We start from the raw sequence: 13,578 nt of genomic DNA, 5'->3' as shown, positions 1-13,578 counted from the left end.
ATTATTCTTCATAAGAAGGTTTTATTTCAGCATTACAAACTTTGTTTATAAATGTGTGTCTGAGGAAGGCAGGCTTCACACTCAGATTTGTTTGTAAAGCAAGATGTTCTATAGTTAGTTCCTGGGAGTATGGTTCAACCTTGGATAGAGTCAAATTTATGTAATTATGAATCAGGCTGTAGTAAGCTTCTACTGTAGTTTAAGAGAAGTTACAAGACGTAAGAGAAAGAGACTTATTTTTAAAACTCATACTATTGTTTCTGGGGGCTTCCCTGGGGGCTAAGAAGGAAAAGAATCTGCCGGCAATGCGGACTTGGGTTTGACCCCTGGGTAGGCATGATTCCCAGGAGAAGTAAATGGCTACCCACTCTAGTATTCTTGCCTGGAGAATTCCATGGAGAGAGGAACCTGGCAGGCTACAGTCATGGGGTCACAAACAGTCGGACACAACTGAAAGACTAACACACTCACTGTTGTTTCCAGGTGATTTGAATTCCAATTTCTAGCCCAACGGTGTCATGGCCTGAGGGGACAGTTGACTCAGACAGAGGATATCCTTGGTCCTAAGAGACTGAAGTGTAAGGAACAAAAAGTAAACAGAGACGGAGAAGCTCAAGGGTATCTGGGTTTGGGAATCTGTCATCTGATTAAAAAAAGATCTGTTAGAAGCCCCGTGAGTTAAAACACTAGTTGTATTCAATTTGCCAGGATGCAAAAGCACTGTTGAATAAGCAGTGCTACTCTCACAGCAAGGCTCCTGCATAGTCAGAAGCCTAGAGATGATTAAAGGGACCAGAGTGCCACCTGCTTCTCGTTTCACGCCCAAATAAACCATCCAGCCTAACTGAACCCAGATTTCTCACTGGTAAAATATGGGATAGCATCATCGGCTCAACGGACATCAGTTTGATCAAACTCCAGGAGACAGTGGGAAACAGAGGAAGATAGTGGAAGACAGTCCACCAGAGCCTGGTGGGCTGTAGTCCATGGGGTCGCAGAGTCCTACTTGACTTAGCAACTGAACAACAACAACAAAATACAGGAAAGCAAACAACATTTTGTGTTCTTTTCAGCTCTGCGATCCCATCACTTCCAAACCTATTCTACGTGTTTCTAATCAGCAAGGCATCAACCACCACCACAGTGATCTCCTCAAGGCACCCAGACATGTTTTCCCAGAGCACTGGGTTTCCCTGGCTGCTTGGTTTCTGATTTAGAATACTTTGTCTCCAAGGTTTTTAAGTAAGATATATAACTGTTGCTATCTCTTAAAACAGCATATTACTAAGCTCATGATCTTTTGACATTAAAAAGTTGGAGATCAAATCCCAACTCTGTCACTTAGTAGCTACGTGATCTTGAATAAGTTAGTTAATCTCTGTGTTGTTCACTCGCTCAGTCATGTCCAGCTCTTTGACTGCAGCATGCTAGGCCTCCCCTGTCCCTCACCATCTCCTGGAGTTCACCCAGTTCATGTCCATTGAATCAGTGATGCCACTCCATCATCTCATCCTCTGCTGCCCTTTTCTTGTTTTGCCGTCAATCTTTCCCAGCATCAGGGTCTTTACCAGTGAGTCGGTTGTTCACATCAGGTTCGAATCTCTGTGAGTCCCTTTCTATTCCATGTAAAATAAAGACAATAATATATGTCTCACAAGATTTTTTGTTGGTATTCAAACGACATAAAATATGCCAGGCTTAGAGCAAAAGCTCTCTGGAGAACGGAGGTTCTTTTTAATAATCTCATCAGGATGTTTAAAAAATTGGACTTTTAGAGACAGTCTGAACTTGAACAAGTTACTTAGGTGCATATATTAGCTCCAGCTGCCTTAACAAAATGCCTTAGACTGTGTGGTTTAAACAACAGAAATTAGCTTCTCACAATTCTGGAGGCTGGAAGTCCAAAATCAAGGTGCCAGCCAGGTTGGTTCCTCCTGAGGCCTCCCTCCTTGGTTTGTAGATGGCTGCCTTCTCACCAAGTCCTCACGTGGGCTTTGCTTTGTGCCTGTGTATCCCTGCTATCTTTCTCTCTCCTTGTAAAGAAACAGTTCATAGTGCATTAGAGCCCGAGCCTTATGACATCTTTGAACTTTAATTATGTTCTTAAAGGTCATACTTCCAAATTCAGTCATATTGGAGGGGTCATAATTTAACCCATAACAAGAACAGAAAGTCAGATTGCAGTATATTAAAAACAGAAGCCTGGCGTGCTGCAGTCTATGGGGTGGCAGAGGTAGACACGACCTATCGAATGAACAAAAAGAACAGGAGGGAGGAAACAGACCTGGTAGATTTAGTTCACTTCTCAGTTGACAGTGCAGGAAAGGAGCGGAGAAAAAAATGCTATTCTTAATCAGTGGTATTTCTCTTGGTATTGAGAGAGTTTGGCAAAAAAAAAAAAGTTTTGGCATCGAAGACGGGTATAAATTCAACCCCTGTCTTTTCTTCTATGTGACACTGGGACACACATTTCTTCACCTCTATGAGACTCATTATCAGACTATGTAAAAAATGGACAATTCTACCTCATTGTGGAGTTATTGTGAGGATTAGAATTATATCAGCAGAGCACCTAGCCCATCTCTTGGGACTTGATGAATTCTAAGTAGTGTATTAAAAGGGCTTCCCTGGTAGCTCAACTGGTAAAGAATCTGCCTGCATTGTAGGAGACCTAGGTTCGATCCCTGGGTTGGGACAGTCCCCTGGAGGAGGTCATGGCAACCCACTCTAGTATTCTTGCTTGGAAAATCCCCAGGGACAGAGGAGCCTGGCAGGCTACAGTCCATGGGATCACAAAAGTTGGACACGACTGAGCGACTAAGCACAGCACAGTGAGTTAAAATAAAACAACCAAAGTGCATGCTTTTAAACAGTGGTTGAGTCACACTGTGAATTTCCCAGTCCTTTTTGGAGTCATGTTGTGCTCTCTGCAGAGCTTGCCTCCAGGAATCCGAGTTTGATTAGGTTAGGTGGTGCTGCTGCTATAACTTATCACATGCTGGTGATTGCTGATGATTTCAGGTATGTTTTTAGAGCTTGTCAGCCTTCTAGAAATAAAAACAACCCTTTGGCAAGTAGGAGTCATTAAGAAGTGGGGTACCAGTCAGCTAAGTAAACGAGAGTCCGCAGCCAGACTCTTCAAGTGTGATATACAATATAATTGCATATTCAAATTTTGAATACCACGTGTGATGCTCATCATCACACCTAGTTCACTTACTTACACTGATCCTTTGGGTCTTTTGTCTCAGTCTCAGCATCTGTAAACCTGCATCAGCTGGAGGGAGAAACCAGGTTGATAATGTGGTTCAACTTGCTGTGTGGTTGCAAAGGTTGAGAAGTTGATGTTGTTTTTTGTTTCTTTCCAGTGGAAGAGTCACTGGGTCCAGAGGATTGAGAGACTGCTCAGAAAATCTAATTAAAATTTCCTCTACTTTTGCCCAGGCTATGTTTCTCAGAAAAATGCATACAGAACATTATGATTCCAAACAACACATTCAAGATCCACCAACTGTCCACTAACCTCAGTATGAGAAATAATTTTCCAGAAAGCAGCTAAGGTTCAAAGGGCTCCAGAGGAATGGAAACTTTAGTTGCAACATAATTTACTACTTGATTCACTTATTCTTTAATTCCATATGAAGATTTTAGCAGAGGTTCCTTGTGGAGAGAAGGGGTTCAATGGATAAAAACCCTTTGGTGTCAATGGGTTAAACGAAGTTAAATAGAACCCTTTGTTGAAAATTCTCCAGTGTTTTGTTCTGAAACAGCATTAAACTTTACAGAATCTCCCAAGTTTACATGGACACAAAATTCTTTTTTTGTGTAGAGAATCTTTGGGAAATTATATGTATATATAATTCACAAAGCAAAGTACAATATTTTAGCATTTATCCATAAGTATGGATTCCCTTGGCTGCACAGTGGGGTATAGCCAGAAGCTCCCCTTGGCTCCAGTCCATCCCATGTGAAGGCTGGGTTTATGCCAATCACACCAGCAGTGGAGTCCTTTACTCACTTCAGCACCTAATCTGATTGAACTATTTGTAGCCCCTGGCAAAATACTTGATTTTAATGGAATCTTCAGAGTATATTACTGGAGTCCTGCCTCATAGTTGCATGATACAAGTGTGGTACTGACTGTTATTAAACAAAATTCCATTTTTATCACTAGTACTTTATAATATAGGGCTTCCCTGGTGGCTCAGGCAAAAAAATTCTGCCTGCAATGTCGGAGATCCAGGTTCAATCCCTGGGTCAGGGCAATCCTCTGGAAAAGGAAATGACAACCTTCTCCAGTATTCTTGCCTGGGCAATCCCACAGACAGAGGAACCTGGTGGGCTACAGCTCATGGGGTCACAAGAGTGTGTATATATGGATCTGTATATAAGTGTGTATATATATATATATATATCTTAAAAACCTCAGATGTGTTTTGAGGTTTTAAGATTGTTCATAATGTTTACACTTTTCAATCTATATTGTAAAAGTGTTCATATTGTGATGTTTAATGACTAGAAGGAGAAGGCAATGGCACCCCACTCCAGTACTCTTGCCTGGAAAATCCCATGGATGGAGGAGCCTGGTAGGCTGCAGTCCATGGAGCCGCTAAGAGTCGGATACAACTGAGTGACTTCACTTTCACTTTTCACTTTCATCTACTGGAGAAGGAAATGGCAACCCACTCCAGTGTTCTTGCCTGGAGAATCCCAGGGACGGGGGAGCCTGGTGGGCTGCCATCTATGGGGTCGCACAGAGTCGGACACGACTGAATTGACTTAGCAGCAATGACTAGAAAGTTTGAAAAAGTATTCTATAGAATTAGCTTAATACTGTATATCCTGGGAAATATTAAGACCTTTATTGGCAGTATGAGAATCCTGCCTGTGGAAGTGTCACAAATATCCAGTAAGCATTTCATTCCATTTTCCTGTTTGTTTTGAATACCCATTGGTGAGCAGTGACTGTTCTTAAGACTTTGGTTTTCCTCCACAGACAGCGTGGAAGATGAACTGGAAATGGCCACCGTCAGGCATCGGCCCGAGGCTCTCGAGCTTCTGGAAGCCCAGAGCAAATTTACCAAGAAGGAGCTCCAGATTCTTTACAGAGGATTTAAGAATGTAAGAACTTTCTTTCTGACTTTACCTTCACACAGTTCTCAGAGGATCATTGAGAAATGAGAGGGAAAAGTAAAAAAATGTGCAGTTCTGTGATATCTCAGCATATGTACACTTCTTATCAATCTTTTCTACATATGAAAATTGTCAATATCCATTTGGACTTTGATTCACTTTGGTACACTATCGCTGATACAATCAAACAAGGATGAGTACAAAAGAAAAGTTTACTCAATTCAATTCCTAGTTGGGATTTTCTTTTTCCCTTTCAGTTATATTGTCATAATTTCCATAAGCTCTAACATCTATAAGTTTAGTTGTGTATAGATTGGGGCCCATCAAAAAACTCTGTTCCTGGCATTGGAGAAAAGTCATGATAAGTTTGATAGTTTCTGAAAGACCATGTTACCTGTGGCTCTGGACCACAGATGTCTGTAGGTCCCTGTTTCTGGTTCTCTATGATCCAGGTAGACCTATCCTGCTTCCTCCTGAATGGAGCATCTTCAAGAGCTGTGATTTTCCTTGCACACCAAAGGGCGAGGGTGAGAGTCAACAAGTGGACTGGGCAATCTGCCAAGCACACAGTCTTAGGGATGCCTTGCTATGTGCTTAGCATTAAGCTAAATACTGCTGGTTATGAATAGGGAGAGGACACTTGCTGTCAAGAAGTTATTTGAAAGTAATTCATCCTGCAAAGTAGTAAATGGTCTTATATTAAATGGCATATGCAGCCCAACAGGTATTTCATTCTTACATGTGTATAAACCATAGTTACATATGCTACAGGTGCCTCTTGGGAACTAGATGAAATTGCTTTGATTCCTCCTCATATCTTCTCCCTTACAGTCCCCATTCCACGGTTTATAGGAATCTACAGTGTTCAAAGATTTCTGATGATGTCAGCCTCTTTTAATCTGTCCATCTCAATGCTCTCTCTGTCCAACCTCATGCAGATGAAAAACCCTGCCTCTTCTAGGGTATCCACACAAAAATTTACCTAGAGAATTTGTAAAACTAGTTGCCTTTTCAGAATATTTTTATAAGGATCCAACATGCATATTGCATGCAACTTTCCACTATTATTCTCTCTGAATCCATGGGTTCTTTCTCTATCCCATTTCTGCTCCTCACCACTCTCTTTGCCTGCGCTTCCTAAATGTTTCCTTCCATTGCTTCTCTGAAATGCAGTTCTTCTGATGGCCTTTGTGGGGATGGACTAGGATGGAGAGGAAGACAATACAATGGAACTAGGTGCTTACCCCACACAAGCAGGACTTATACATTGTAATATATAATCTATCAAGATGATGCACACAAATAAACAGGCATAAAGAGAAAGGGGCTTTGAAAATTAGGCTCAAGAATTATTAGTTATGCCTAGGCTACACCAGAGAGTGAAGTAAAATAAAGTCACTCACTCGTGTCCGACTCTTTGCGACCCCATGGACTGTAGCCTACCAGGCTCCTCTGTCCATGGGATTTTCCAGCCAAGAGCACTGGAGTGGGCTGCCATTTCCTTCTCCAGGGGATCTTCCCAACCCAGGGAACAAACCCAGGTCTCCAGCATTGCAGACAGACAGTTTACCGTCTGAGCCAGCAGGGAAGCCACACCAGAGAGAGGAAGAAGTTGCTATGAGTCAGTTGCACTGACCACTGACATCAGCAAACCACTGAGTGGCTGAGGACAGGAAGAGAAGAGGTGAAAACGACCAAGTCTGGGATGAAAGTAAATGCTAAGTTAAAGCTCATCACAGAACAAAACTTCAAAGGCATTCCTGTGAACATCCAAACTTCCTTGTTCCAGATGAGAGATCTTGTGATAAATAGCTTTTTTTTTTTTTTTTTTTGCAACTGTGGATTACGCATCAGATGCAAAATTGTTGTCAAACAGAGAACTAACCTCTCAGCATCCCTGCATTCCTCCACTATGTCTGTGTTGTCACTTCACTGCCTTCAGTATAGGGCTCTCCATTTGGGGTTCCATTGCCTTTCATACCATTTGTTGCAAATTGGAATCACGATTACTGCCACCATCAACCTTCGGAGCCAGCATCTCTGCAGTCTGTCCTCTACAAGTGGCACTTCATGAAAAATTGGCCAGGCTCTGAAGCCTGCATTATTTTCATTGCTTTGTTTTATTTTTTTTCTTTGCCTGCCTGTCTTTTTTATTTGCTCCCCTTCCCTCTCTTTTCCTGACCTCTTTTCATCTCCTTTTCCTATCCTCCTGATCCTTTCTCTATTTCTTCATTCTTCCAATCTCTCCTTCTTCTTTTAGTTCCTTTATCTCTTCTTCATGTCAATTCTTGTCTCCTTATTTTCACTTCTTCCCCTTCCTTTCTGTCTTTATTTCTTCTATTCTTTCTTCATTATCTTTCTTTTCCCTTACTCCATCCCATGAGATAAATATCCAAAAGATCTGAATGTGCCCAAAGCATATTTTATATAATTCTTTAAATGAATGGGCTTCATAGTTTGCTCAAAATATTACTAATCAATGTCTCTGATAAATAAAAGAAGAGTGACCCTTTAATTTTCATTCATTTTCTTATAGTCAGAGTACAACTCAAATGTGGTCTAAAATATAGCGAGAGGCTTAAAGTAGCACACTCTTATTTTACAGAATGACAACAATCTGAACTAGCTTAGCATCAGAGAAAGGAAATTAACCACCCTTGGGTTCCTGAACACCAATTATCTCAAGTCCTTAAGATCAAAAAGTCATTTCCATGTCACTAATTGAGATATTCATTCTCTTTTTGAAAAGACAACCTATAGTATGGGAGAAAACATTTGCAAATCGTATACATAATAATGAATATGTATCCATACTATATAAAGAAATCTTACAACTCAATCCAAAAACAAGAGAAACACAATTTAAAAACGGGCAAAGGAGTTGAATAGACCTTTCTCCTAAGAAGATGTACAAATAGCCAATGAGCACCTGAGAAGGAATTGAACATAATTAGTTTCAAAAAAATGAAAATCAAAGTCACAATTAGATACCACTACATACTCATTGGGATCTCTACAATAAAACAGATAAAAACAAGTAGGGAGAAGTTGGAAGCCAGATAGAATGCTGGTTGGAGTATAAAATAGTACAGCTGCTTTCCAAAACAATATGGCAGGTTCTCAGAAATTAAATAAGAGCGACCATATGACCCAGAAATTCCTCTCCTAAGTATATGCTCCCAAAGATATAAAAACTTATGTATACTCAAAAAAACTTGTATATGATGTTCACTGTAGCATTAATCATAATTGGCCAATAAGTGCAAACAATAGAAATATTCATGAACTGAAAAGTGAATAAATAAATATGCTACATTCATACAATAACAGTTTTTCAATAATAATAAAAAATGAAATACATCATGGATGAGCCTTTAAAATATTTTTTTAAGTCAAAGAAGCCAGTCATAAAGAACAATATGAAGTATGATTGCATTTATGTAAAATGCTGAGAAAAGATAAATAGAAAGTGTGTTTGCAGGGGTGTGGCATCAGGGTTTCTCATTTGGATGATTAAAACAGTCTTAAGAATTCTTAAGTTGTGTTGATGGTGGCCACACTTTTGTGAATACTAAATATCACTGGAATATTCATGTTCAAGGAGTTATTGTATGATTTGTAAATTACATTCCAATAAAGCTATTAAAATTGATATAAGTAAATAAATTAATTGTATAACATTTAGGTCCATGTCAGATATTCCAATAATCCCAAAGCTTCTCTGGAAATGACTGAGTCCTGTAAATGTTGGCATGTCATGTGGAGGGATGATAACTGTATTACTTGTGTGATAACACAGGAAAATAAGTCAAAGTTCTATTCCTGCAACAACCCGTAGCCCAGTACAAGAGGTTGTCCAACACTAGGTTGTTGTCCAGTCGCTCAATCGTGTCTGACTCTTTACCATCCCATGGACTGCAGCACACTAAGCTTCCCTGTCCTTCACCGTCTCCTGGAGTTTGCTCAAATTCATGTCCATTTAGTCAGTGATGCTATCCAACCATCTCATCTTCTGTCATCCCCTTCTCCTCCTGACTTCAGTCTTTCCCAACATCAGGGTCTTCCAGTGAGTCTCTTTGCATCAGGTGGCCAAAGTACTAGATCTTCAGCTTCAGAATCAGTCCTTCCAATGAATATTTAGGATTGATTTCCTTTAGGATAAACTGGTTGGATCTCCTTGTAGTCCAAGGGACCCTCAAGAGACTTCTCCAGCACCCCAGTCTGAAGGCATCATTTCTCCAGTGCTCAGCTTTCTTTATGGTCCAGCTCTCAAAGTATGTGTCTGCTTTCTGATAGGCTGTCTAGATTTGATTTTCTTTCCAGGAGCAATTCTCTTTTAATTTCATGGCTGCAGTCACCATCAGTGGTGATTTTGGAGGCCAAGAAAATAAAGTCTCTTACTGTTTCCATTATTTCTCCATCTATTTGTCATGAAGTGATCATACGAAATTATTTATCTTAAGGACTGTGAAAGAATTTCTTCCAACTTTTACTGTCATCCTACCTACACTACTACATTGCTCCTCCACAATCACTAGCAAACTTCCTGCATTCTAATGAGCCCCCTGCAACAATTCATGAAGAGGTTGCATGTAATCAGGTTAGACATCTCAGAGCTTTCCAAGCCTAATCTGCCTGTCTTTGACCAGGCATTCTCTGCCATCCCTTCTGCATACATGATCCTAACAGCACTCAGTCCCTCACGTCTGTTCAGGATCTCATGCCTTTTATTAAAACTTGCTCAGGGACTTTGCTCCTGAAATTTTTACTCCTCTCCCCTGAACCATCAGCTGCTCCTTCTATATTAGAACATTCTCCAATGTGGAGTTCAGTTCAGTTCAGTCGCTCAGTTGTGTCTGACTCTGAGGACCCTATGAATTGCAGCACACCAGGCCTCCCTGTCCATCACCAACTCCCAGAGTCACTAAAACTCATGTCCATAGAGTCGGTGATGCCATCCAGCCATCTCATCCTCTGTCTCCCCTACTCCTCCTGCCCCCTCGCAGCATCAGAGTCTTTTCCAATGAGTCAGCTCTTCACATGAGGTGGGCAAAGTATTGGAGTTTTAGCTTCAGCATCATTCCTTCCAAAGAAGACCCGGACTGATCTCCTTTAGAATGGACTGGTTGGATCTCCTTGCAGTCCAAGGGACTCTCAAGAGTCTTCTTCAACACCACAGTTCAAAAGCATCAATTCTTCAGCACTCAGCTTTCTTCACAGTCCAACTCTCACATCCATACATGACCACTGGAAAAACCATAGCCTTGACTACATGGACCTTTGTCGTCAAAGTAATGTCTCTGCTTTTGAATATGCTATCTAGGGTTGGTCATAATTTTCCTTCCAAGGAGTTAAGTGTCTTTTAATTTCATGGCTGCAATCACCATCTGCAGTGATTTTGGAGCCCCCTAAAATAAAGTCTGCCTCTGTTTCCACTGTTTCCCCAACTATTTCCCATGAAGTGATGGGACCAGATGCTATGATCTTCGTTTTCTGAATGTTGAGCTTTAAGCCAACATTTTCTTTTTATAATATGAATTTATTTATTTTAATTGGAGGTTAATTACTTTACAATATTGTATTGGTTTTGCCATACATCAACATGAATCCGCCACAGGTATACACGTGTTCCCCATCCTGAACCTCCCTCCCTCCTCCCTCCCCATACCATCCCTCTGGGTCATCTCAGTGCACCAGCCCCAAGCATCCAGTATCATGCATCAAACCTCGACTGGCGATTCATTTCATACATGATATTATACATGTTTCAATGCCATTCTCCCAAATAATCCCACCTTTTCCCTCTCCCATAGAGTCCAAAAGACTGTTCTATACATCTGTGTCTCTTTTGCAATCTCGCTTACAGGGTTATTGTTACTATCTTTCTAAATTCCATATATATGCATTAGTATACTGTATTGGTGTTTTTCTTTCTGGCTTACTTCACTCTGTATAATCGGCTCCAGTTTCATCCACCTCATTAGAACTGATTCAAATGTATTCTTTTTAATGGCTGAGTAATACTCCATTGTGTATATGTACCACAGCTTTCTTATCCATTCATCTGCTGATGGATATCTAGGTTGCTTCCATGTCCTGGCTATTATAAACAGTGCTGCGATGAACATTGGGGTACACGTGTCTCTTTCAATTCTGGTTTCCTCGGTGTGTATGCCCAGCAGTGGGGTTGCTGGGTCATAAGGCAGTTCTATCTCTAGTTTTTTTAAGGAAATCTCCACACTGTTCTCCGTAGTGGTTGTACTAGTTTTCATTCCCACCAACAGTGTAAGAGGATTCCCTTTTCTCCACACACTCTCCAGCATTTATTGCTTGTAGACTTTTGGATTGCAGCCATTCTGACTGGAGTGAAAGAGCACTTCATTGTGATTTTGATTTGCATTTCTCTGATAATGAGTGATGTTGAGCATCTTTTCATGTGTTTGCTAGCCATCTGTATGTCTTCTTTGGAGAAATGTCTATTTAGTTCTTTGGCCCATTTTTTGATTGGGTCATTTATTTTTCTGGAATTGAGCTACAGGAGTTGCTTGTATATATTTGAGATTAGTTGTTTGTCAGTTGCTTCATTTGCTATTATTTTCTCCTTTTCTGAAGGTTGTCTTTTCACCTTGCTTATAGTTCCCTTTGTTGTGCAGAAGCTTTTAAGTTTAATTAAGTCCCATTTGTTTATTTTCGCTTTTATTTCCAATATTCTGGGAGGTGGGTCATAGAGGATCCTGCTGTGATTTATGTCGGAGAGTGTTTTGCCTATGTTCTCCTCTAGGAGTTTTATAGTTTCTGGTCTTACATTTAGATCTTTAATCCATTTTGAGTGTATTTTTGTGTATGGTGTTAGAAAGTGATCTAGTTTCATTCTTCTACAAGTGGTTGACCAGTTTTCCCAGCAACACTTGTTAAAGAGAGTGTCTTTAATCCATTGTATATTCTTGCCTCCTTTGTCAAAGATAAGGTGTCCATAGGTGCATGGATTTATCTCTGGGCTTTCTATTTTGTTCCATTGAACTATATTTCTGTCTTTGTGCCAGTACCATACTGTCTTGATGACTGTGGCTTTGTAGTAGAGCCTAAAGTCAGGCAGCTTGATTCCTCCAGTTCCATTCTTCTTTCTCAAGATTGCTTTGGCTATTCGAGGTCTTTTTGTGTTTCTGTACAAATTGTGAAATTATTTGTTCTAGCTGTGTGAAAAAATGCTGTTGGTAGTTTGTTAGGGATTGCATTGAATCTATAGATTGCTTTGGGTAGTAGCCTCATTTTCACTATATTGATTCTTCCAATCCACGAACATGGTATATTTCTCCATCTATTAGTGTCCTCTTTGATTTCTTTCATCAGTGTTTTATAGTTTTCTATATATAGGCCTTTAGTTTTTTAGGTAGATATATTCCTAAGTATTTTATTCTTTTTGTCACAGTGGTGAATGGAATTGTTTCATTAATTTCTCTTTCTATTCTCTCATTATTAGTGTATAGGAATAAAAGGGATTTCTGTGTGTTGATTTTATATCCTGCAACTTTACTATATTCATTGATTAGCTCTAGTAATTTTCTGGTGGAGTCTTTAGGGTTTTCCATGTAGAGGATCATGTCACCTGCAAACAGTGAGAGTTTTACTTCTTTTCCAATTTGGATTCCTTTTATTTCTTTTTCTGCTCTGATTGCTGTGACCAAAACTTCCAAAACTATGTTGAATAGTAGTGGTGAAAGTGGGCAGCCTTGTCTTGTTCCCAACTTTAGGGGAAATGCTTTTAATTTTTCACCATTGAGGATAATTTTTGCTGTGGGTTTGTCATATATAGCTTTTATTATGTTGAGGTGTGTTCCTTCTATTCCTGCTTTCTGGAGAGTTTTTATCATAAATGGATGTTAAATTTTGTCAAAGGCTTTCTCTGCATCTATTGAGATAATCATATGGCTTTTATTTTTCAATTTGTTAATGTGGTATATTATATTGATTGATTTGTGGATATTGAAGAATCCTTGCATCCCTGGGATAAAGCCCACTTGGTCATGGTGTATGATCTTTTTAATGTGTTGTTGGATTCTGATTGCTAGAATTTTGTTAAGGATTTTTGCATCTATGTTCATCAGTGATATTGGCCTGTAGTTTTCTTTTTTTGTGGCATCTTTGTCAGGTTTTGGTATTAGGGTGATGGTGGCCTCATAGAATGAGTTTGGGAGTTTACCTTCCTCTGCAATTTTCTGGAAGAGTTTGAGTAGGATAGGTGATAGCTCTTCTCTAAATTTTTGGGACAATTCAGCTGTGAAGCCGTCTGGACCTGGGCTTTTGTTTGCTGGAAGATTTCTGATTACAGTTTCAATTTCCATGCTTTTGATAGGTCTGTTAAGATTTTCTATTTCTTCCTGATTCAGTTTTGGAAAGTTGTACTTTTCTAAGAATTTGTCCATTTCTTCCACGTTGTCCATTTTA

At 39.9% G+C, this 13,578-nt stretch overlaps 1 protein-coding gene across 1 annotated transcript in view; it reads left to right on the top strand.

Annotated features, from left to right (window-relative positions):
- Positions 1-13,578, top strand: part of KCNIP4 (potassium voltage-gated channel interacting protein 4) — a 136,959-nt gene that overhangs the window by 19,587 nt on the left and 103,794 nt on the right. Inside the window, exon 2 of the mRNA XM_052641987.1 lies at positions 4,997-5,121. Within this exon, the coding sequence (XP_052497947.1) occupies positions 4,997-5,121 (125 nt within the window). The remainder of the gene's footprint in view (positions 1-4,996; positions 5,122-13,578) is intronic.

Source organism: Budorcas taxicolor, chromosome 6 (assembly GCF_023091745.1).
Source record: "Budorcas taxicolor isolate Tak-1 chromosome 6, Takin1.1, whole genome shotgun sequence".
Lineage (NCBI taxonomy): Eukaryota > Metazoa > Chordata > Mammalia > Artiodactyla > Bovidae > Budorcas > Budorcas taxicolor.
The sequence above is the reverse complement of the archived record's forward strand: the minus strand, read 5'-3'. Positions and strand labels throughout refer to the sequence as shown.